General features: G+C 45.1%; 1 protein-coding gene across 1 annotated transcript in view; it reads right to left on the reverse strand.

Moving 5' to 3' along the window:
• ADA (adenosine deaminase) overlaps window positions 1–26,119 on the reverse strand; it is a 58,972-nt gene that overhangs the window by 21,398 nt on the left and 11,455 nt on the right. The window contains exons 2-5 of the mRNA XM_070744698.1: window positions 15,550–15,611; window positions 13,742–13,864; window positions 7,907–8,050; window positions 1,174–1,289 (exon numbers count right to left, since the gene is read on the reverse strand). Of these exons, the coding sequence (XP_070600799.1) occupies window positions 1,174–1,289; window positions 7,907–8,050; window positions 13,742–13,864; window positions 15,550–15,611 (445 nt within the window). The remainder of the gene's footprint in view (window positions 1–1,173; window positions 1,290–7,906; window positions 8,051–13,741; window positions 13,865–15,549; window positions 15,612–26,119) is intronic.

Raw genomic sequence — 26,119 nt, forward strand, 5'->3', positions numbered from 1 at the left:
ACAAACTCAAAGTGAACCGCCTAAAACTTGACTGTAGAAAATATGACTTCAGCAGAGTGACTAATGCCTGGAACTCCCTACCTGACTCTGTGGTTTCATCACCAAACCCTCAAAACTTTACCCTTAGTCTGTCCACTGTTGACCTCGCCCAATTCCTAAGAGGCCAGTAAGGGGTGTGCATAAGTGCACAAGCATGCCTACTGTCCCTGTCCTATTGTTCCCTCTTATCAGTATCCACCTTATATACATAAACAATGTTATATCTATGTATATTATGAATACATCTTGACAAATAAAATAAAATAAATAAACTGGGTAGATGGATGAGTTGGCTAGTTGGATACGCTGTGCCTGAATTAAGGGTGGAGACGATGAGTAAGTTATATCTCAATGGCTAAATTTGTCTAAGATAGCACTTTGGGGAAAAAGTGATGTAAAGATCAGTGGGTATGTCAGCACATATGCATGTGAGATGAGAGGAGAAAAGCACCAAGAGTCTTGTCCTATTTAACCCACAAATTCCCAGCTGAATCAGTTCAGAGCCATTTGCTTTATTCACAAAACTCTTTTACATCACGCATACCTTTTAATGTGGAAACACCCATGAGCCTGTTCCAAATGTATTTATTGAATTTAAATTCCGCCCATCTCATTATCAAGCGATTGTAAGGAGTCCTTAAAAAGTCCTGCAGCTTAAGTGGTTTGAGAGTTTGAAACTCTTTCCTAGTCATTGCCCTACAGCTGCGTACATCAATGAATACTTCTTCATCTAAGTCCAGCGAAGATAAGGAGGAGGATGAATTGCTCCCTAATTGGCTGTCTGCCATGACCCCCTCTGAGGGTCCCATTTCACAGTCACTCCCTGCTTCCGACACTTCGCTGTCCGAAGCAGTCGGCAGTAAAACAGGCCTCTGACACTGGGAGGATTCACCCACATCCACCCCCACAGTCCTTGGGGCAGGAGCTGGCCCAGAGCCAACCACAACACAGAATAACTGGACTCCTACACATTAACCACAACTTTTATGCTGATATTGCATTATGAAATCTTGCTTCTATCTCAACTAGGGATAAATAATATTCTTTGCTAAATTACAGAAGGATTTAATGTGAGGAGGGGGAACGATAGAGAAAAAACCCGAGATGTTCTATCAGTAAATTGTTATACATTACTTGGATAGTTGCGCATGCAGCAGAGAATAGACTTGACTTTGATGTTGAAATCCTTTTCTCCCTCTTTTAATCCTTGATTAACATAGCTAACTACGTCATCCGGAGTAACATCTCCCCTGTGCAGAACAAATAATCAGTGTATTATATATATTAGATAATTAATTGTTATGAAATTGTTTATTAACATTAATGCATAACAGATATTAATAATCGTATTACTAATGTTATTCAGCTTTATGTTATGATCCAGCTGCCAGACAAAGGAACACAGCACACACAGCATCCGAACAAACCTTGTTTTTAATAGCTACTAATTATCTTTCTTAGCAATTTTCAAAAGTCAAGGAAAGTATATTTCAGCCTTTTTGGTGCAACAGCTATTAATTAACCTTCTTAACAGCTGGCAATAGTCCAAACAAAAAGAACACAAGTCTGACAAAGAGGCTTTCTGACAACAGCAGATAATCCAGGCAATCTTACTGTTGTTAGTAAAATGCCCAGGACCAATTTTCAGGAAATTTGACGATTTTCAAACAAGAGCAGAACAGGAGTTTTGAAGTCAAAGTTAACGTGGAATGAACAAAGTTGTTTCCTGCAAATTCCTCCTTAGTGTTCCTCATTTAATTAGGCTTTGGGGGCTGGCCAATTATCTCTAAGTCTTACTGCCCAATAGTTCTCCTCAGGAGCCATTCCTTCCTTTTGGCATCTCTGCGCACATGTGCTTTGAGAACGGTTTCTTTCTTTCTTTCTTTCTTTCTTTCTTTCTTTCTTTCTTTCCTCTCCTCCTCCTCCTTCTCATGGCAGCCTCTAGAGACTCTCACGGCCCTGACTCAATCCTAGCCTTTGCCATCAAGCCTTCTCCACCTTCCTCGCTGTCCGACTCTGGTACCAGCTGCACAGGCCTCTGGCGAATCAAAACACCAGCTCCTTGCTGTCTGAATCAGCTACCAGCTGCACAGATTGCTGCCGGGCCACAACACCTTTCTTCTTATAGGGCAAATAGTTTCTTTTCTACATGGAGAGAGCACTTGCATTTCAGAGAAGCTAATTAACCACAACAACACAAGAGCACATAACAGATTCAAGCTCAATATTAACCGCTCCAAACTTGACTGTAAAAAAAACGACTTTAGTATTAAAATTATTGAAGCGTGGAACTCATTACCGGACTCCATAGTATCATCCCCTAACCCCCAACATTTTACTCTTAGACTGTCCACGGTTGACCTCTCCAGATTCTTAAGAGGTCAGTAAGGGCCGTGCTTTCCGTCCCCTATCCTATTGCCTCACCTATATCCCATGTATCTTCTCTTCTATCCCTATATCTTTCTTCTATTCTCTCATCAATTTGTTTTATCCTATATTCTCTCTTCTATTCTTTCTGTAATTCTATTTCCTCGAAGGTGTCCTCTATTACCTTCATTGTGTATTATTGTGTATTGGACTAAACAAACAAACAAACAAACAAACAAACAAACAAACAAACAAACAATACTGTATGCCTGGTAGGAATTTACAACCAGCAGCAGTACATCTTCTAGACTCCTTTAACCTTTCAAGAAGTTTCCCTACAAAACTGGTTTGAGAGCTACGGTTTGCAGTTAGTTATCAAATACAGTGGAACCTCAAGATACGAACTTAATTGGTTCCAGGGGGAGGTTCGTAAGACGAAAGGTTCGTAAGACGAAACATTGTTTCCCATAGGAAACAATGTAAAGTCAATTAATCCATGCAACAAACCCCCCCCCCTGCAAAAAAAACGCTGCCGCCCGGCTGTCACCTTTTAAAACAGCCGGGCGGCTTCCCTCTCTCTCTCTCTCCTTCCTCCCTCCTCCTCCTCTTCCTCCTCCTCCCGTATTCCGCCTCCCTCCCAGCCCGCTAGGCAAGCCAGTGGTCCCCGTCACGGAGCACAGCCACGTGGGCTCCGCTCTGTTCCCTGCCGGCCCGATTGAGGGGCCGACGGTCTCCGCCAGGGAGAGCTTCCTGGCTTTCATTCTTGTTGGATTCGCGAGCTTTCATGCCCAGGCAGCTCTCCGAAGTGAGGAGAACCGCCGCTGTCGCCGCGCCTCCTCGCCCGCCGCCCGCCCAGGATGCAGACCTGCTGCCTCGCCTGCCGCCGGCCCGATCCTGCGTCTCTTGCTTCTGGGCTGGCTCCATTCTGTTCCCTGCCGGCCCGATTGAGGGGCCGGCGGGAAGAAAGCGAATGCCTCTCTTCGTTGCGCTGCCTGGCTGGCAGCGGAAGATGTAACCGAGCCCACGGGGCCGGGCTCCGTGGCCGGCAGGGAACAGAACGGAGCCTTCCACGGCAGCTGCCTGCTGGGCTGGTAAGAGGGGGAGCCGAGCCCAGCCCCGTGGGCTCGGTTACATCTTCCGCTGCCAGCCAGGCCATGCTGGCGGAAGCGCAACAAAGAGAGGCATTCGCTTTCCTCCCGCACACAGCTGTCTGACCGTGGGCTCCTTCCCGATCTCGGAGAGCTTCCTGGCTTTCGTCCTTGTTGCATTCGCGAGCTTTCATGCCCAGGAAGCTCTCTGAGATCGGGAAGCCGTCCACGATCAGTCGGCTGCGGGCGGGAGGAAAGCAAATGCCACGGGGCTGGGCTCGGCTCCCCCCCCTACCAGCCCAGCAGGCAGCCGCCGCGGAAGGCTCCATTCTGTTCCCTGCCGGCCCGATTGAGGGGCCGGCGGGAGGAAAGCGAATGCCTCTCTTCGTTGCGCTGCCTGGCTGGCAGCGGAAGATGTAACTGAGCCCACGGGGCCGGGCTCCGGCTTCCGTGCCGCTCGTCCCACCCATCGCACGTATCCAGCAGAAGCGGCGGGATTCAAAAGTGCTGGGGTGGGGGAGGCTGTCGGGACACCCCCCCCACCCCAGCACTTTGAATCCAGCAGCTTCTGCTGGATATGGGCGATGGGTGGGACGAGCTGCCACAGCCACCGGCTTCCGCGCCGCTCGTCCCACCCATCGCACGTATCCAGCAGAAGCGGCGGGATTCAAAAGTGCTGGGGTGGGGGGGCTGTCGGGTTCGGGGGGGTGCTGGGAAGCCCCCCAGGCCGGCTGCGACCTTTTAAAACAGCCGCGCCGCTTCCCAGCTGTCTCCTGAAGCCGAACGCCAAAGCTGAACTTCCGCGTTCGGCTTCACAAGACAGCTGGGAAGCAGCGCGGCTGTTTTAAAAGGTCGCAGCCGGCCTGGGGGGCTTCCCAGCACCCCCCGAACCCGGGTTCGGGGTTCGGGGGGTGCTGGGAAGCCCCCCAGGCCGGCTGCGACCTTTTAAAACAGCCGCGCCGCTTCCCAGCTGTCTCCGAACGCCGAACGTGGAAGTTCGGCTTTAGCGTTCGGCTTCAGGAGACAGCTGGGAAGCGGCGTGGCTGTTTTAAAAGGTCGCAGCCGGCCTGGGGGGCTTCCCAGCACCCCCCCGAACCTGGGTTTTCGCTACTGGTTCTCCAGAATCTGTCAGAACCTGCTGGATTTCATCCTTGCCTTCTTGGGAACTTTACAACACTACATTTGTTTAGATGGCATTACAGTGGTACCTCAAGATACGAACCCCTCGTCTTACGAACAACTCGTGATACGAACCCGGGGTTCAGAAAAATTTTGCCTCTTCTTACGAACTTTTTTCGAGTTACGAACCGGCGTTCGGAGACTGCTGGGAAGCCGCACGGCTGTTTTAAAAGGTGACAGCCGGGCGGCGGGGCTTCCCAGAAGCCTCCCGAACGCCGGTTCGTAACTCGAACAAAGTTCGTAAGAAGGGGCAAAATTTTTCTGAACCCCGGGTTCGGTTCGGGAGGTTGCTGGGAAGCCCCCCAGCCCAGCTGTCACCTTTTAAAACAGCCACGCCGCTTCCCAGCTGTCTCCCGAAGCCGAATGCGGAAGTTCGGCTTTGGCGTTCGGCTTCAGGAGACAGCTGGGAAGCGGCGCGGCTGTTTTAAAAGGTCGCAGCCGGCCTGGGGGGCTTCCCAGCACCCCCCCGAACCTGGGTTCCCAGCTGTCTCCTGAAGCCGAACGCTAAAGCCGAACTTCCGCGTTCGGTTTCGGGAGACAGCTGGGAAGCGGCGTGGCTGTTTTAAAAGGTCACAGCCGGCCTGGGGGGCTTCCCAGCACCACCCCGAACCTGGGTTCGGGGTGGTGCTGGGAAGCCCCCCAGGCCGGCTGTGACCTTTTAAAACAGCCACGCCGCTTCCCAGCTGTCTCCCGAAACCGAACGCGGAAGTTCGGCTTTAGCGTTCGGCTTCAGGAGACAGCTGGGAACCCAGGTTCGGGGGGTGCTGGGAAGCCCCCCAGGCCGGCTGCGACCTTTTAAAACAGCCGCGCCGCTTCCCAGCTGTCTCCCGAAACCGAACGCGGAAGTTCGGCTTTAGCGTTCGGCTTCAGGAGACAGCTGGGAACCCAGGTTCGGGGGGTGCTGGGAAGCCCCCCAGGCCGGCTGCGACCTTTTAAAACAGCCGCGCCGCTTCCCAGCTGTCTCCCGAAACCGAACGCGGAAGTTCGGCTTTAGCGTTCGGCTTCAGGAGACAGCTGGGAACCCAGGTTCGGGGGGTGCTGGGAAGCCCCCCAGGCCGGCTGCGACCTTTTAAAACAGCCGCGCCGCTTCCCAGCTGTCTCCCGAAACCGAACGCGGAAGTTCGGCTTTAGCGTTCGGCTTCAGGAGACAGCTGGGAACCCAGGTTCGGGGGGTGCTGGGAAGCCCCCCAGGCCGGCTGCGACCTTTTAAAACAGCCGCGCCGCTTCCCAGCTGTCTCCTGAAGCCGAACGCCAAAGCCGAACTTCCGCATTCGGCTTCGGGAGACAGCTGGGAAGCGGCGTGGCTGTTTTAAAAGGTGACAGCTGGGCTGGGGGGCTTCCCAGCAACCTCCCGAACCGAACCCGGGGTTCAGAAAAATTTTGCCCCTTCTTACGAACTTTGTTCGAGTTACGAACCGGCGTTCGGGAGGCTTCTGGGAAGCCCCGCCGCCCGGCTGTCACCTTTTAAAACAGCCGTGCGGCTTCCCAGCAGTCTCCGAACGCCGGTTCGTAACTCGAAAAAAGTTCGTAAGAAGAGGCAAAATTTTTCTGAACCCCGGGTTCGTATCACGAGTTGTTCGTAAGACGAGGGGTTCGTATCTTGAGGTACCACTGTAATGCCATCTAAACAAATGTAGTGTTGTAAAGTTCCCAAGAAGGCAAGGATGAAATCCAGCAGGTTCTGACAGATTCTGGAGAACCAGTAGCGAAAATTTTGAGTAGTTCAGAGAACCAATACTGTAAATGTTGAGTAGTCTGAAGAACTGGCAAATACTACCTCTGTCTGGCCCCAGAGTGGGGTGGGAATGCTCCTGCCATGTCCACCAAGCCACACAATGCCTACCAAACCCCGCCCAGAGAACCAATAGTAAAAAATAAATGGATTTCACCACTGCCAGTTGCACCACTACGTGCAACTTTATACATAATGGCCAGAAGGCAAGACAAGAAATTAAACAAGAAGAGAAGCAACTTAGGAGAAATTCCCTACAGTGAGAACAATTAACCAGTGGAAGGGTTTGCCTTCAAATATAACTGAAGGCTTTTACTGGACAGACATTTCTCTGAAATGTTATAGGCTGTTCGACTACTGTAATGCTCTCTACATGGGGCTACCTTTGAAAAGTGTTCGGAAACTTCAGATCGTGCAGAATGCAGCTGCGAGAGCAGTCATGGGCTTACCTAGGTATGCCCATGTTTCACCATCACTCCGCAGTCTGCATTGGCTGCCGATCAATTTCCGGTCACAATTCAAAGTGTTGGTTATGACCTTTAAAGCCCTTCATGGCACTGGACCAGAATATCTCTGGGACCGCCTCCTGCCGCACGAATCCCAGCGACCGATTAGGTCCCACAGAGTGGGCCTTCTCCGGGTCCCGTCAACTAAACAATGTCGGTTGGCGGGCCCCAGGGGAAGAGCCTTCTCTGTGGCGGCACCGGCTCTCTGGAACCAACTCCCCCCAGAGATTAGAACTGCCCCTACTCTTCCTGCCTTCCGTAAACTCCTTAAAACCCACCTTTGCCGTCAGGCATGGGGGAATTGAAACACCTCCCCCGGGCTTGTTCAATTTATACATGGTATGCTTGTGTGTGTGTCTGTTAGTATATGGGGTTCTTTTAAATCTTTAAATATTTTAAAGTTATTTGAATTATTTATGATTTGTTATATCTTGTTGTGAGCCGCCTCGAGTCTTTGGAGAGGGGCGTCATACAAATCTAAATAATAAATAAAATAAATAAATAAATCTTCAAAGTCTCTTCCAACTCTACTATTTGGTTATTCTGATAATTGATCCTACAAAGTGAGAAATTTGAAGCATAAACCAGTTTAAATCCTTTAAAGTACTAGATTTAAGCTGGACAGTGAAGCCATAAAATACATCCCGCTGATACTAATAAGATATTAATATCATATTATGCATCAATCCATGGAGCAATATTTACAGTTAAAAGAAGTTCACAAGATTGGAGCATAAAACACTTAGTTGCACTGTGTTTATTATATTTTTTGTTTGTCATTCTCTGAAAAATGATAAAAAAAAATATTTATGGAAATTTTTCCTCTTAGCATACTGTAATTTTTATCTTTTTATTTGTATTTCCAGGGATGTGGACTTCAATTCCCACACCTCTCAGCAACTGCTGTGCTAGCTGGGGAATTCTGGGATATGAAGTACATTAGGAAGTTGCCAAAGCAAGGAACCAGTATCTTATGCATTTAAACAATAACTCACTTTTTCTGCTTCCATGGGATAGGATCTACTTCACAATTGGCAAGAAAATGAGGGCTGTACCTCACCTCAACATAGATCACACCTTCCTTTGCTTTCATTTCCACAAATTCATAAGCAATTCTTCGTATAGCTTCTCGATCACCTCTGCAAATAAAAAAAGCTTGTTTTATAATACTCTTGGCTAATTCAGAGTCTGTAAAACATGGATCTGCAGAACTATAAGAGTATCAGGAAACAAAGATCTAAACTAGCAACATACTGTTTACAGCTCTAATGTGTCCCCAACCAAAAAAACCCATAACCTCTCCACCGTCCCATATTCTGGCTTTTCAAAGACATTTCGTAGTATAAAATAAAAATCATACAAAAAGATCAAGATTCTGATTCGGATCCAATACCCAAAATGTGATGCAATAAGCCAAGTGATGGCAAACCTTTTCGGCTCCGAGTGCCCAAACCTGAACAAGCGTACATGTATGTGCATATGTATGCGCCGAAGCATGGAAAAACCAAAGACCAGCTGGCTGGCATATGCATGCCTGGTTTTGGGGTATTTGGGGGGCATTTTAAGGCCATTTTCCAGGCCAAAAATGGCTTGATAACTGCACCCCGCAAAATAGCCAGAAAACTGCCTAGGTTTTGGCTGCATCAGGCTACTTTTCCGGTGCCCATGAAGATGAGCTGGCTGGTGCACATGTGCATGTAAGAAATCAGAAGAGCAGCTGGTGATGGCACATGTGCCCACAGAGAGGACTCTACGTGCCACCTCTGGCACGCGTGCCATAGGTTTGCCGTCCCAACAAGAAGCTATACAGTAATCCCTCGCTACTTCGCGGTTTATTTTTCGTGGATGTGCTACTTCACGGGTTTTCAAAGGGGGCTTAAATCCATTAAATCCACTGAAAATTTTAAATCCATTAAAAATTCATAAAATTCTTCTACACTACTACTGTACTCTATAAAGAAACTGGTAGGCTATCACATGTAGTTCCAGCTGAGAAACATTATGGAATGACTGCTTAATGCAAAGGGTGGGTTTTCACAGTCCAAATACTCGTTAAATACATAAAAAATATCTTTCCCCTACTTCACGGAAATTCATTTTTCACGGGTAGTCTTGGAACGCATCCCCGTGAAAAATGAGGGATTACTTAATTATGCAGGGAAAATATTCTCTTTATTTGAACATGAAATAAATAGATTCAGTTAATGAGAAAGTTCAGAATATTTAAATTTCATGTTAGCTGAAATGTAGAATCTTTTCAATCCTTTTTGCATCCAAGTCCAATATTTTTCCTCTAACATATGTGCAGGCCATAAGTCACAGAGTTGAGTAAAAATAGTTTTAATTCTATCTGTGGAAAAGAGCAATACACAAATGTATAATCAGAAATTATTGGCGATATTCTGTGCATCAATTCTGATCGGGAAACAGGACAGTTTGTACTGCCAATGTTCTTTTACAATATATTAAAATCTGTCGTTTAGGATTATGTAAATTCTAAGAACGGCATCCAAAATCTATGAGACTGTTTCAAATTAGTACTTTGGGGAGAAAAATGAGCCAATGTCAATATTAAACCAAGTATAGTATGGAATGCCAAGAGATATATGGGCCCCATAGAAATAGGTCATGCATTCTTCCCAGTTTTTAAATACTATGTGTTCTGACCCATCTCTCCAAACACGACAAACAGTCTGAAGTTAACTCAAAGATTTCTTTTTTTCCCCAATGTATTTTATTAATTTTCTTAAAATAGACAAAACTGACAAACATACATTTAACATAGAGATGGGGTTGTATCTTCCCCACTTATTCTAGAAGTAAAATTTCAATACAGAAAAAGGAATACATTCAAAAATTACTTAAAGTCAACTTATTACTTTAAATGAAAAGAAGAAATTTATTTTACCTTATATAGTAAATCTTCAAACATAAACTAATTCTAACATAACTCTTAAATCATATCCCTACTAATACAATTCTCTTATTTATTTATTTTTTACTTTTAGTATTTCTTCTTATTTATCCATATATACACTTTGTTCCATATCTCATTAAATTCTGTTTCCTCTTGATCTTTTAACCGTCTTGTCATCGTATCCATTTCAGCGCAGTCTAATATTTTCTTAATAACTTCCTCTTCTTTGGGAACATTTTCCCCTTAACTCAAAGATTTCTTTATTAGGAGTGTCTGCAGCCCTGCAACCTGGGGGCTGTTGACTCTCCATCTGAGGGCTGACAGACGACACAGGCTCCACCTCTATCTCTTTCTCTGCCGGCTCCGTTGCATCTTCCCCTTCAGAGCTCTCAGGTTGCCTTGAGGCTGATCCTGACACCACCACCACCACCTCCTCCAATTCAGCTGGTGGAGGAGCCAGCGACCGACAGGCCAGAACGCTAGGCCTCATCTAAATCATTATTAGCATTAGAACCCAATGCTAGTGTTAGTCTAAAAATGCCAAAATACACCAAAAAAAAAAAGTATGAGATTCACAGTTATGTCTTTCGTCTCTCATCTCCTTTCTCCCCTCAATTTCTCATCTTACTTCTGGGTTCTGAAAAAGTCATAATTTGCCTATTGTAAACTAGTACTAAAACTTAGTTTGAGAAATGGTTGGTGCTCAGAGAGGGGTGGCATATAAATCCAATTAATAATAATAATAATGCAGATGAAACCAACTTTAATTGGCTGAAAATCACGATATAAGTTGATATCATGGGACAAAACTGATAAATGAAACCCCCAAAACATTATCTGGCGTTCTGTCTCATTTGATTCAATGGAGACAAATCAGGTTTTATCAAAATGCTATTTCTCCTACCCATTAGACATGCCATTTCTTCATTTTGCTCTTAATCTGTGAATGAATATAACAAATTCATAAAACACGATTTAAGTATTGCCCACAAGATCATATGCTGCAACGTCCTACCGGTCAATGACTACTTCAGCTTCAACCACAATAACACAAGAGCACGCAACAGATTCAAACTTAATATTAACCGCTCCAAACTTGACTGTAAAAAATATGACTTTAACAATCGAGTTGTCGAACCGTGGAACTCATTACCGGACTCAATAGTGTCAACCCCTAACCCCCAACATTTCTCCCTTAGACTATCCATGATTGACCTCTCCAGGTTCCTAAGAGGTCAATAAGGGGTGTACATAAGTGCACTAGGGTGCCTTTCGTCCCCTGTCCAATTGTCTTTCCTTTATCTCATATATCATATATATTTTCTTCCTTTCATATATCTTCTCCTCTATTTTTACATATTATCTTTATATATATTACTTCATGTCTATTCTCTTCCATATGTATTGTGTATTGGACAAATGAATAAATAAAAATAAAATAAATAATATAAAATAAATCCCGTCCAAATACCTGGGTTTTCTTCTTCAACCCATCCCCAAAATATTGTATTAAACTTTATAGCCTATGAATGCTAAACTCAACTTTAAGAAATAATTACAAATTAAAACAGCACAGACAGATTCAAATGCCATGGAATTTTCAGGTAGAAAATAAAAACATACACAGTTTTGACTGAATTTATTCAATAGAAACTGCATATCCTTACAACTTTCCTTTCAACAAAAATATATCCCTGAGGTAAGCACAGGGAGCACTTTAAAATACAGTGGTACCTCAAGATATGAACCCCTCGTCATACGAACAACTCGAGATACGAACCCGGGGTTCAGAAAAAAATTGCCTCTTCTTACGAACTTTTTTCGTGTTACGAACGCCAAACCCGAACTTCCGGGTTCGGCGTTCGGGAGGCTGCTGGGAAGCCCCGCCGCCCGGCTGTCACCTTTTAAAACAGCCTGGGGGCTTCTCGGCGGCCTCCCGAATGCCGAACCCGGAAGTTCAGGTTTGGCGTTCGGCGTTCGGGAGGTCGCTGAGAAGCCCCCAGGCTGTTTTAAAAGGTGACAGCCGGGCGGCAGCGGGTTTTTTGCGGGGGGGTTTTTTGGTTGCACGGATTAATTGACTTTACATTGTTTCCTATGGGAAACAATGTTTCGTCTTACGAACCTTTCGTCTTACAAACCTCCCCCTGGAACCAATTAAGTTCGTAAGACGAGGTATGACTGTATTTGAAATGCTGTCAATCAGGAAAGCTGGTCCTCACAACTGATTGTGGATTTTAAACCCATTAACCCCAGTCAGCCTGATCAAAGATAAGAACTGCGGAGATTAAGGTCCAAATATCTGGAGGACACTAGATTGCCTACTCCTGCTCTATATAAATGCAAAGTATATTTTCCTGTTTGCTATCCATAATTTATAATCATATCTTCTAGCAAGAATAAAACGCTACCGTATGCACTTTGGAGCCAATCTATACTGATATACCTGCTATATGAATTTATTTGTATTCTTAAGCCAAGAGCACAATTTGTTGAACATTCACAGTCCACATTGGATATATAGTGACAGCTTTGACCCTGTGACCTGAATTCTCCTCAACCAAAATCCCACCATCATTTAGTTCAAACTTTAAAAGACAAAAATATTCCTCTACTTTTCTATAGCAATATAACACAGATAAAAATGGCATGTAATATAAACTTTTCATGCGGTTCATTCCAGACTTGTGAAGAAAAGAGGAGGTAGAAGTAGTATTAGTCATGTTTGCTGCCCTGAATTGTTTATAAAAATAATAAAGAATGGTTACAAGAATGGAGGAAGGTCTTAAGCATAAAACGTATCAGAAAAGACTTAATGAACTCAATCTGTATAGTCTGGAGGACAGAAGGAAAAGGCGGGACATGATCAAAACATTTAAATATGTTAAAGGGTTAAATAAGGTTCAGGAGAGAAGTGTGTTTAATAGGAAAGTGAACACAAGAACAAGGGGAAACAATCTGAAGTTAGTTGGGGGAATGATCAAAGACAACATGAGAAAATATTATTTTACTGAAAGAGTAGTAGATCCCTGGAACAAACTTCCACCAGACGTGGTTGATAAATCCACAGTAATTGAATTTAAACATGCCTGGGATAAACATATATCCATTGCAAGATAAAATACAGGAAATAGTATAAGGGCAGACTAGATGGACCATGAGGTCTTTTTCTGCCGTCAGTCTTCTATGTTTCTATGTTTTCATGCGGTTAATTCCAGACTTGTGAAGAAAATAGGAGGTGGAAAGAGTATTAGTTATGTTTGCTGCCCTGAATTGTTTATAAAAATAATAAAGATGTGATAAAAACTAAAAGAAAAGAAAACCACAAACATATTTCTGTAGGAGGATATTTCTCAAGCAATACAAATTAGGACATTCCTTACATTAAATCAGGAAAATGTGTAAGGAGTAGCATCCAATTTTAAGATTGCACTAATCTCAAGATCACAGCAAGTTGTGCTGATCTTAAGAAATTTCTTGTGGCAGCAGAAGTGCCCACGTGGCTTCGAAAACTAGATAATTTTTACATGCCCTTCAAAAATATTTTGCTTACTTGGTAATTGATAAGGATAGAAGAATATCATTTACCAGTGAGTCATGTAGAGTAAATTAACATTCTCTCAGTTGGAACAATGGTATTGATCTGTAAGCAGCAAATTAGTGTGTGTGTGGGGAGGGGAGAGGGCAAGAGGGAGAAAGAAAGAGAATGAATGAATGAATGAATGAATGGGAATGAATCAGAGAATGCATAAATACAAATATGTAACACACCCACAAGCACAGGGTAATATAGGCAGGTAATAAAAAAGGATAAGCCTGACGTCACAGATTGCTAACTTAGCAAAATGAATATCAGTTTTTAGATAATGAAAATCTTTTTTCCAGTAAGCAAATTACAACAAATTATTTCACTTACGCAATAGCTGGCATGTACAACTCAAACCTTCGAATAAAATTAGTGAGACAGTCTGGTGTATCATAACTAATTTGATTTAGGAGGCCTTCTACAGTATCTGCAGGGAGTTCGATTCCTCTTTTCCTAGGGATTTAAAAGAATTTGTATATCAACTGCTGAAATTAATTTTGGATTAGTATCGAACAGTCATTTCTTTTGTGTGTGCAAATGCTGATAAAAAACCCGAATAGTCAAATAGCCCTGGCTAACCATTATATAATACTTTTTAACATATCCCTAGCTAACCTCTACCCTTAAAAACAAAACATCCAATAAAATACTGTACGTATTTCCTTTCTTGGAATAACTTTGTTAATAAATTATATCCACACACATCAGATATTTCCTGAATCTTAATACCAAATCTATTGTTCCATTTCCTTGCGCCATTTCCTTGTGCCATGCTTTAATAAACAAAACTGTTTTGTTTATTAACTCACAAACAAGAATTTCTAAGCCTTATACAGCAGCATAAATTTCCATTAGTAGTAACGTTTTGGTTACTGAAATTATACAACAGCTTCTACTGGGGTATAAGCCCTATTTTCATTGTCTTTCATTTTCCTACCATTTTGCCAAAATTTTGTAATACAACCTGTTTTATTCATAAATGTCAATTTTCCATGTTCAGAAATTTTTAAATGGCCTGATACAGCAGTGGGGTCAGATCTTAGGTTTTTGCATCCTATTCCTTTCCTAACTTTCAGGTTTTTAAATCTTACTGGGGATCAAATCTCAGAAAATGATAGAAGAGATTATACAATGGGAATCATGATGGTTCAATTGTGCTGCCCAATTTCAAGCAGATTTTACAAATAAGTAAATATTATTATGACTGCACCATTAATTTATTTCCTGAAATACCGTAAAACCTGCTTGTTCTAGCTTAATGGAATTTTACTTCTAAATTCATAAATCAACAACCTTACATAGGAAGTAGGTGTCAGGCCCAAGGTTAATATGTAAATTCAAAGGCTGGCCTGACACAGTATGAGAAAAAATAAATAAATAAAGTGAGAGAATATGCCACGTAGCACATTCCTTCACGCAGAATCCAAAGTAACTGAACACAGGAAGGAATTAGAAATCCCTGCATTGGATTTGTTCACATGGATTGCCCTTGTGAGTGTGGGGATGGGAGATGAGCTTTTGACCTGGATGTAATCTTAAGGGACCTTAAGTTGGATTGAAGCATGCTGAATCCAAATTAGCTTTGTTAATAAATATGACTCTACGCTAGAGAAATAAGACGTGGAAGTTCATTATTTTTCTCAGATGCTTTTTTTGTTCACTTGACAGTGGGATCAAATGTCAAAATGTTTCCACTAGACACAAGAACAGTTTCCCCCCCAAAAAATTCCCTCAACAGTGTCAAACTATTTACTAAGTCTGCACTACTATTAATCTTCTCATCGTTCCCATCACCCAACTCCTCCCACAAATGACTGTATGACTATAACTTTGTTGCTTGTATCCCTTTACAATTTATATTGAGTGGTTCCTAATATGATTGGATTGCTTATTTGTATCAGAACTATCATTAAGTGTTTGTACCTCATGATTCTTGACAAACTTATATTTTCTTTTATGTACACTGAGAGCCTGTGTACCAAAACAAATTTCTTATGTGTCCAATCACACTTGACAAATAAAATTTGTGTATTTTTAAATTTAAACAGAATAATTGAGAAAGTCTGCAAAAAATAACAATTAATGATGAAGTACCAATGACCTGGTTATTTTTTTTAAACCCAGAGTTGTTAACTTACTTGGCAAAGTATAAAATAGTTTCTGGCTTAATGGCTCCATCCAAGTGGACATGAAGCTCAACCTGCAAGAGATAAAATGTTATATAAATCTACTGTAATTAGCCATCCAATTTTTACATCCAGCTGCATTTTTACTCCCTTATAACATTCTGCGCCCCTTCATCAAAATGCAAGCCATTTTAAAATTTGATGAAAATTCAAATAATCTTGTGAAACAACAGAGAAAATTTCAAGTTGAAAACAATAACAAAACCCCTTTACTTACGTACACATAAATTGCCTTGCTTTTGCTGAAAACAGGAGGAAAGAGTATTCTGTTCTGAATAGAGACTGAGGACTATCCATGACTATTTGTTATATGGAAAAAATAATATGTAACTGAAGATACGAAAGAACCTATAGTCTGTGAAAGATAGAAACATAGAAACATAGAAGTCTGACGGCAGAAAAAGACCTCATGGTCCATCTAGTCTGCCCTTATACTATTTTCTGTATTTTATCTTAGGATGGATATATGTTTATCCCAGGCATGTTTAAATTCAATTTATCTACCACGTCTGCTGGAAGTTTGTTCCAAGGATCTACTACTCTTTCAGTAAAATAATATTTTCTCATGTTGCTTTTGATCTTTCCCCCAACTAACTTCAGATTGTGTCCCCTTGTTCTTGTGTTCACTTTCCTATTAAAAACACTTCCCTCCTGGACCTTATTTAACCCTTTAATATATTTAAATGTTTCGATCATGTCCCCCCTTTTCCTTCTGTCCTCCAGACTATACAGATTGAGTTCATTAAGTCTTTCCTGATACGTTTTATGCTTAAGACCTTCCACCATTCTTGTAGCCCGTCTTTGGACCCATTCAATTTTGTCAATATCTTTTTGTAGGTGAGGTCTCCAGAACTGAACACAGTATTCCAAATGTGGTCTCACCAGCATTCTATATAGCGGGATCATAATCTCCCTTTTCCTGCTTGTTATACCTCTAGCTATGCAGCCAAGCATCCTACTTGCTTTCCCTACCGCCTGACTGCACTGTTCACCCATTTTGAGACTGTCAGAAATCACTACCCCTAAATCCTTTTTTTTAAGTATTTGCTAACACAGAACTGCCAATACAATACTCAGATTGAGGATTCCTTTTCCCCAAGTGCATTATTTTACATTTGGAAACATTAAACTGCAGTTTCCATTGCTTTGACCATTTATCTAGTAAAGCTAAATCATTTACCATATTACAGACGCCTCCAGGAATATCAACCCTATTGCACACTTTAGAGCAGAGGTCCCCAACCTTTTTTGCACCAGGGACCGGCTTTAAGCTAGACCAGTTTTCCATGGCCCGGTGGTGGGGGTGGGGGGGCTTTGGTCATATGGGGGTGGGGTTATGGAGGGGTGGAGCCAGGGCCGCCATCAGGAATTTTGGCGCCCCATACAGCCTAAGTGTCTGGGGGCCCCCCTCCCCACCATTTTAAAACTACTTTATTTTGCGACATACCAATTATGTATGAAATTTACCTTCTTTGGGGAGGGGTGAAAGGGGTAAGAGAGGAAGGAGTGAAAGAAGGGAATGAGGGAGGAAAGAAGGGAGGAAGGAAAAGGAAAGCAAGAAATGGAGGGAGGAAAGGAAGGAAAGAAAGAAAGAAAGAAAGAAAGAAAGAAAGAAAGAAAGGGGGAAGGGACAGGAACAGAGGAAGGAAGCAAGGAAACTTATGAAAGGGGAGAGTAAGAGAGGAAAGACTGAAGGAAGGGAAGGAGGGAAGAAGGTAGGAAGGAGAAAGAAAAGAAGAAATAGAGGAAGGGAAGGTAAAAGAGAGAAAGAAAAAGAGCAAGAAAGAAAGAAAGCAAGAAAGAAAGAGAATGAAAGAGAAATAAAAATAGAGAGGGGGAATGAAAGAAATGGAAGGAGAGAAAGCAAGAGAAAGAAAGAAAGCAAGAGAGAAAAAAAGAATGAAAGAGCAAGACAGCAAGACAGCAAAAGAAAGAGAGAAAGAAAGAAAGAAAGAAAGAAAGGCAACTTCAAAGAAAGGCTCACTGAGCATCTCTCACTCTCTTTCTATCCCTCTTTCTTTCTCTCTCTTCCTTTCTATCTCTCCTCTTCCTTTATCTCCTCTCTCTCTCTCCCTCTCTCTTTCTCTCCCCCTCTCTCCCCCCTTTCCCTCTCTCCCTCTCTTGCTATCTCTCCCCCCTCTCCCTCTCTCTTTCTCTCTCTCCCTCTCTCTCTTTCTCTCTCTCTCCCCCTCTCTCCCTCTCTCTTTCTCCCTCTCCCTCTCTTTCTCTCTCTCTCCCCCCTCTCTCCCTCTCTCTTTCTCTCTCTCCCTCTCTTGCTATCTCTTTCTCTCCCCCCTCTCTCCCTATCTCTTTCTCTCTCTCCCTCTCTTGCTATCTCTTTCTCCCCCCTCTCTCCCTCTCTCTTTCTCCCTCTCCCTCCACTCACCCATCCCGGGGGTCTTTTTCGGACTTCCCAATCCAAGTCACGCAGCCTTGCGGAGCTCCTGGTGGTCTCTCATCCCCGAATCAGCCAGGTAAACACGGCCCCCTCTTCCCTGGCCCGAAACCAGCGTGAAGATTGGGGGAATTTCTGCGCAACCCCGGCCACTTTCGGGGTTAAATTCCTCTCCCCACCCTCTCCGCACCTCCGAAGGGAGCAGGGCAGCGTTGCTGGGCTGGCCAATTCTGGGCAGGGGGCGAATTCCTCCCGAGGGGGTGGAGGTGTGGATGTGTGCGTGCGCCCGGAAGGCGTCCGAACTTTGCCCGGCGGAGCTCTGCAAACACGAGGCAGGGAGGGAGGGAGGCCGTTGCCCGGCCAGCGGGCACCAAACAGGGCAGGGCTCCATGGGAGGGGAGGGGGCACCTCACGGCTGGGGGCTGCCTGGCTTTGTGATTTTGGCTGGGGGGGGGAGTTAGGAAGGTCCTACTTCTCCCCCCCCCCCAGCCAAAAATTCAAAGCCTATCTGCTGGATACGGGCGATGAGTGGGACAGAGCGGCGCGGAAGCCTCTTGCAGCAGCTGCCACAGCCACCGGCTTCGGCGCCGCTCGTCCCGCTCATCGCCCGTATCCAGCAGATAGGCTTTGAGTTTTTGGCTGGGGGGGGAGAAGTAGGACCTTCCTAACTCCCCCCCAGCCAAAATCACAAAGCCAGGCAGCCCCCAGCCGCCAAAGGAGCCTCCTGATTCTCCCCGCCCTGCCCGACGCCCCACCCTGTCCTGCATAATGTCCTCTGCCGGGAGGGCAGCGGCGCCGCGGACCGGCTGGAAAACCCCAACGGCCCGGTCCCGGTCCGCGGACCGGCGGTTGGGGACCTCTGCTTTAGAGTCATCGGCAAATAGGCAAACCTTCCCTACCAAACCTTCCCCTATGTCACTCACAAACATATTAAAAAGAATAGGACCCAGAACAGACCCTTGTGGCACACCGCTTGTAACCTGACTCTACTCAGTATACTCGCCATAAACAATAACTCTCTGATTTCTACGCTTCAGCCAGCTGCAAATCCATTGAACTATCCGGGGATTAAGTCCAATCTTAGTATCCAAAAAAAGGTAAAGGTTTTCCCTGTCCAACTCTAATGGGGAGATGCTCATCTATTTCCTAGCCAATGAAGTCAGTGTTGTCCCAAGACATTTCCCCCCACCCTCCTTGCCTTTCGTAAACTTCTTAAAACCCACCTCTGCCGCCAGGCATGGGGGAACTGAGACATTTCCCCTGGGCCTATACAGTTTATGCATGGTATATTTGTGTGTTTGTTTCTTTTTTAAATAAGGGTTTTTTAGTGATTTTAATTATTAGATTTGTTATATATTGTGCTATTTCTGTTGTGAGCCGCCCCGAGTCTACGGAGAGGGGCGGCATACAAATCTAATAAATAATAATAATAATAATAATAATAATTATTATTATTATTATTATTATTATTTCCACAGTCATATGACATAAGAACGTAAGAAGAGCCATGCTGAATCAGGCCAAATCCCATCGAGTCCAGCATTCTGTGACACACAGTCGCCCACCAATTGTCCATGGGGATCTTGAGCAGAAAGAGAAGGAAAGACCCTCCCTTTCCCTTGACCCCCAACAAGTGGTACTCAAGGGAATCCTGCCTGCCTCAAACAACATAGAGGCAGCACTTGGACCAGCATGACTATATATAAACCAGCATGACCAGCATGACTATACGTAATGGTGCAGAGAACACTTACCTTCTCACCAAAGTACATATATATTTACTCACATTTGCATGCATCATTGCTAGGGGAACAGGAGCTGAGGCAGTAATGGGAAGTCACCCTGTTGTACAGTGCTCAGGTCTCATAAAAACATAGAAAATTGACGGCATGGTCCATCTAGTCTGCCCTTATACTATTTCTTATATTTTATCTTAGGATGAATATATGTTTATCCCAGGCATGTTTAAATTCAGTTACTGTGGATTTACCAACCACGTCTGCTGGAAGTTTGTTCCAAGCATCTACTACTCTTTCAGTAAAATAATATTTTTTCAAACCCAGGCCCTCAAGCATTTATTTATTTATTTATTTATATTTATTTTGTCCAATACACAATGAGAGTTTTAGAGTTTTAGTAAAATACATGATAAAGGTTATAGAGGAGATACTCATAGTAAAATATATCTATGAAATACAGTGAACCCTCGAGTTTCGCGTGTTCAAGTATCGCGAAAGGGCTATTTCGCGAGTTTTCAACCAGGAAGTAAACTCCACCATCTGCGCATGCGTGCCCTTCCACGCATGCATAGATGGTGGAGTTTCCCCGCCGGGCAGAGGCTTCCCTGGGTCTTCCCCCTCTTGCCCCCGTAAGACCCCAGCGGCGGCGCCAGCTGGGGAAAGCGCGCGCGTTTGGGGACTCCCTAGATCCGCTCCCCAGCTGGGGAGCGGATATACGGAGTCCCCAAACGCGCGCGCTTTCCCCAGCAACGCGCGCGCGTTTGGGGACTCCCTAGATCCGCTCCCCAGCTGGGGAGCGGATCTAGGGAGTCCCCAAACGCGCGCGCTTTCCCCAGCAACGCGCGCGGGGTGGGGACTCCCTAGATCCGCTCCCCAGCTGGGGAGCGGATCTAGGGAGTCCCCAAACGCGCGCGCTTTCCCCAGCAACGCGCGCGGGGTGGGGACTCCCTAGATCCGCTCCCCAGCTGGGGAGCGGATCTAGGGAGTCCCCAAACGCGCGCGCTTTCCCCAGCAACGCGCGCGTGGTGGGGACTCCCTAGATCCGCTCCCCAGCTGGGGAGCGGATCTAGGGAGTCCCCAAACGCGCGCGCTTTCCCCAGCAATGCGCGCGCTTTCCCCAGCAACGCGCGCACGGTGGGGACTCCCTAGATCCGCTCCCCAGCTGGGGAGCGGATCTAGGGAGTCCCCAAACGCGCGCGCACCCCAGGCGCGAGCAACGGGGTGGGCGGGCGAAGGGCGGGCGGCAGTGGAAGCAAAAACACCATCTGCGCACGCGCAGATGGTGTTTTTACTTCCGCACCGCTACTTCGCTAAAAATCGATCATCGCGTGGGGTCCTGGAACGGAACCCTCGCGATGATCGAGGGTTCACTGTAATAGAAATGAAGATATAGTAATAGAACATATCAATGAAAGAATAGAAGAAGAGATATAGGAATAGAAGAAAGGTATAGGAGATATAGGAGAGCAATAGGACAGGGGACGGAAGGCACTCTGGTGCACTTGTACTCGCCCCTTACTGACTTCTTAGGAATCTGGATAGGTTAACCATAGATAATCTAAGGGTAAAGTGTTGGCGGTTTGGGGATGACACTATGGAGTCCGGTAATGAGTTCCACGCTTCGACAACTCGGTTACTGAAGTCATATTTTTTACAGTCAAGTTTGGAGCGGTTAATATTAAGTTTAAATCTGTTGTGTGCTCTTGTGTTGTTGTGGTTGAAGCCGAAGTAGTCGCCGACAGGCAGGACGTTGCAGCATATGATCTTGTGGGCAATACTTAGATCTTGTTTAAGGCATCTTAGTTCTAGGCTTTCTAGGCCCAGGATTGAAAGTCTAGTCTCGTAGGGTATTCTATTTCGAGTGGAGGAGTGAAGGGCTCTTCTGGTGAAGTATCTTTGGACATTTTCAAGGGTGTTGATGTCTGAGATGTGATATGGGTTCCAAACAGATCAGCTGTATTCGAGGATGTGTCTGGCAAAAGTTTTGTAAGCTCTGGTAAATAGTGTGAGATTGCCAGAGCAGAAGCTACGTAGGATTAGGTTTACAACTCTTGAAGCCTTCTTGGCTATGTAGTTGCAGTGGGCTTTTGCACTTAAATCTTTTGTTATTAGTATACCAAGGTCTTTAACCGAGTGGGGATTATCTGTGGTAATTAGATTATTCAGTTTGTATTTGGAGTTCAGATTCTTCTTCCCAATGTGTAGGACATTCCTGCTGACAAGCTCAGCGTCTTTGACCGCTGAGCTGTTGCACCTCTTTTGTACCAATATGTCTTAATTTATTGCATTTTCAATGTCCTGAGGAACTCAAGATATGTGATCCAAGCCTCATTCATACAATAAGAGCCTCGGCGGTACAGTGATTACAGTGCAGTACTGTAAGCTACTGCTGATCACTGGCTGCCAGCAGTTTGGCAGATCGAATCTCAGTAGCTTCAAGGTTGACTCAGCCTTCCATCCTTCCAAGGTCGGTAAAATGAGGACCCAGATTTTTTTTTTTTGGGGGGGGGGATATGCTTACTCTCTGCAAGTTGCTTGGAGAAGGCTGTAAAGCACTGTAAAGCGGTATGTACCAGTACTGTAAGTCTAAATGCTAAATAACCGTGAAATTCCTGATCACTAAATCGAGATGATAAATTGATCCTGTAATTAAAGAATTGACCTACTAGATGTTATTATCTGTTATCTTGTACTAATATAAAGACAGCTTCAGTGGCATACATTATTGACAAAATGTCTTTTTCCCTCTTGCAGAGAGTATTTGCAGATTAGAGAAAATATTCTGATGAATGTGTAAGTAACATCCAATCCAGATGAATTGTTGTTTTCATAGAAACATAGAAGACTGACAGCAGAAAAAGACCTCATGGTCCATCTAGTCTGCCCTTATACTATTTTCTGTATTTTATCTTAGGATAGATATATGTTTATCCCAGGCATGTTTAAATTCAGTTACTGTGGATTTACCAACCACGTCTGCTGGAAGTTTGTTCCAAGGATCTACTACTCTTTCAGTAAAATAATATTTTCTCACGTTGCTTTTGATCTTTCCCCCAACTAACTTCAGATTGTGTCCCCTTGTTCTTGTGTTCACTTTCTAAACACTTCCCTCCTGAACCTTCTTTAACCCTTTAACATATTTAAATGTTTCGATCATGTCCCCCCGTTTCCTTCTGTCCTCCAGACTATACAGATTGAGTTCATTAAGTCTTTCCTGATACATTTTATGCTTGAGACCTTCCACCATTCTTGTAGCCCGTCTTTGGACCCGTTCAATTTTGTCAATATCTTTTTATAGGTGAGGTCTCCAGAACTGAACACAGTATTCCAAATGTGGTCTCACCAGCGCTCTATATAGCGGGATCATAATCTCCCTCTTTCTGCTTGTTATACCTCTAGCTATGCAGCCAAGCAACCTACTTGCTTTCCCTACGGCCTGACTGCACTGTTCACCTATTGTTTTCCTATTACAAGTGGTCCTTGACTTACAACTGTTCATTTAACAACAGTTCAAATTATGAGGGCCTCAGAAAAATTAATTTGCCACCTGCCCTTAAAGTTACAACTGTTGCAACAGTCTCACTCCTACGTTATCACAATTTGGATGTTTAGCAAGGAGCCTGCATTTACAACTAGTTGCGGCAATATCAATTGGGGAAGCCAGTTTAGCTTAACAACTACACAATTTATTAATAGTCATGATAAACATGGTAGTAAAATCAGGTGTGGTCACATGGTGAGTTGCTTTATGACTTATGATAGAAACACCAGTCCCATTTCTGGTGATTAATAATAATAATATAATAAATTATTATTCATCATATTTTTTTAAATAAATGGCACCAAGAAAGAATGTATACTTTCATAAGAAGCGGGGGAAACACACCCCCACTTTATGTTCATTGTTTGTATGTATTTGTTTGTTTTTTATGAAAAATAATAAAAAAATTGGAAAAAAAAAGAAAGATATACAAAGTGGGACTAGTAATGAATGAAATTATTTTTCATAATAGTGCCATATACAAAATTTAGAATTATGAAGGAAGTTTCTGGGGAAAGGTCTGTAAGCAAATTCTTAAATTTACTAATAGAATTATCATTAGGCTTTCCTGTTAGCTTCAAACTTCTCAGTTATAATCAAATGACCTCACATGAATAAGATGTGTTTTTTAGTTTGTTTTATTCAGCCAGCTGGTAGGGACTACAACTCACAGTCTCTTGACCTCTAGGCCAGCACTTTAACTATTAGGCACCATGGCTTTCTTTCATGCTCATCAGACATACAGAAAGTTAATTTACATATAAGACATACAAATCTTACTTATAAACCATGTCTGTTATTTCATACATTGCCATAGTATTGAGGAAGCAAAGCCAAATCTATCAAGTTAAACTATACTACCGTAACTGCATAGCTAGAGGTATAACAAGCAGGAAGAAGGAGATTGTGATCCCGCTATATAGAGTGCTGGTGAGACCACATTTGGAATACTGTGTTCAGTTCTGGAGACCCCTGCAAAAAAATGGCTTTCGGCGACTGCTGGGAAGCCGCGCGGCTGTTTTAAAAGGTGACAGCCGGCCTGGGGGGCTTCCCAGCACCCCCCCGAACGGGGGGTGCTGGCAAGCCCCCCAGGCCGGCTGCGACCTTTTAAAACACCCGCGCCGCTTCGCAGCTGTCTCCCGAAGCCGAACGCGGAAGTTCGGCTTTAGCGTTCGGCTTCGGGAGACAGCTGCGAAGCGGCGCGGGTGTTTTAAAAGGTCGCAGCCGGCCTGGGGGGCTTGCCAGCAGCCCCCGAACCCCGAACCCGGGTTCGGGGGGGTACTGGGAAGCCCCCCAGGCCGGCTGTCACCTTTTAAAACAGCCGCGCGGCTTCCCAGCAGTCGCCGAAAGCCATTTTTTTGCGGGGGTTTTTTTGGTTGCACGGATTAATTGACTTTACATTGTTTCCTATGGGAAACAATGTTTCGTCTTACGAACCTTTCGTCTTACGAACCTCCTCCTTGCACCAATTAAGTTCGTATCATGAGGTATTACTGTATATCCATCCTAAGATAAAATACAGAAAATAGTATAAGGGCAGACTAGATGGATCATTAGGTTTTTTCTGCCGTCAATCTTCTATGTTTCTATGTTTCTATGTAACTCTATACAACCTCACTGTTCTGCTTGAAAAAACTGAATGCATATCCAATTTCTAATGGAGCTTGACATTCGTACAGTTCCACTGAACAAGAATTACATCCAGTTTTTTCATAACTGAAATCAAGAAAATTTCATCAATTAACTGGTATACCGACACAGTAATGATTTCTAATTAATTAAAAGAGAGCTGCCAAACCTATAACAATATTATTCCCACCAGCCTGCCCAGCAAATTATCATGGGTCTGCTTGAACATTAATTTTTAGAGAGAACATTCAGTTCCATAGTTTATGAAGTTTTTGTATACAGTGATCCCCCGGGTATTGCGACCCCGATCATTGCGAAATGGCTATATGGCGATTTTGCAACCCGGAAGTAAAAACACCATCTGCGCATGCGCGCCATTTTCTTTCTATGGCCACGCATGCGTAGATGGTGGAGTTTGCCGGGCAGATCAGCTGTCTTCCTAGGCTCGCCACCGTCCCACGCGCTCCTGAGGCCGGCGGGGAGATCCTTCATGCCCCTGCCCGCCGAGTGCCCCAACCGCCGAGTGCCCCAAACGGCAGGATCCGCTCGGTCGCCCGCGGCTTTTTTCCTGCGGACTCGCCCCGCCGCTCTTGCCCCCGCTTGGAGAAGATGCACTTGCGCGGGACTTTGCTGCTCCTCTCGCTCCTCCTCAGCAGCGGCGGCACGAGCGGCGGCGGCACGAGCGGTGGCGGCACGAGCGGCGGCGGCACGAGCGGCGGCGGCACGAGCGGCGGCCGGACGAGCAGCGGCGGCACGAGCGGCAGCCGGACAAGCGGCGGCGGCACGAGCGGCGGCCAGACAAGCGGCGGCGGCACGAGCGGCGGCCGGACAAGCGGCGGCCGCACCAGCGGCGGCGGCACAAGCGGCGGCGGCATGAGCGGGGGCCGGACAAGCGGCGGCCGCACCAGCAGCGGCGGCACGAGCGGCGGCGGCACGAGCGGCGGCCGCACCAGCAGCGGCGGCACGAGCGGCGGCCGGACAAGCGGCGGCGGCACGAGCGGCGGCCGGACAAGCGGCGGCCGCACCAGCAGCGGCGGCACGAGCGGCGGCGGCACGAGCGGCGGTGGCACGAGCGGCGGCCGGACAAGCGGCGGCCGCACCAGCGGCGGCCGCACCAGCGGCGGCGGCACCAGCGGTGGCCGGACAAGCGGCGGCAGCACCAGCGGCGGCGGCACCAGCGGTGGCCGGACAAGCGGCGGCAGCACCAGCGGCGGCCGG

This window comes from Erythrolamprus reginae, chromosome 3, assembly GCF_031021105.1.
Source record: "Erythrolamprus reginae isolate rEryReg1 chromosome 3, rEryReg1.hap1, whole genome shotgun sequence".
NCBI lineage: Eukaryota > Metazoa > Chordata > Lepidosauria > Squamata > Dipsadidae > Erythrolamprus > Erythrolamprus reginae.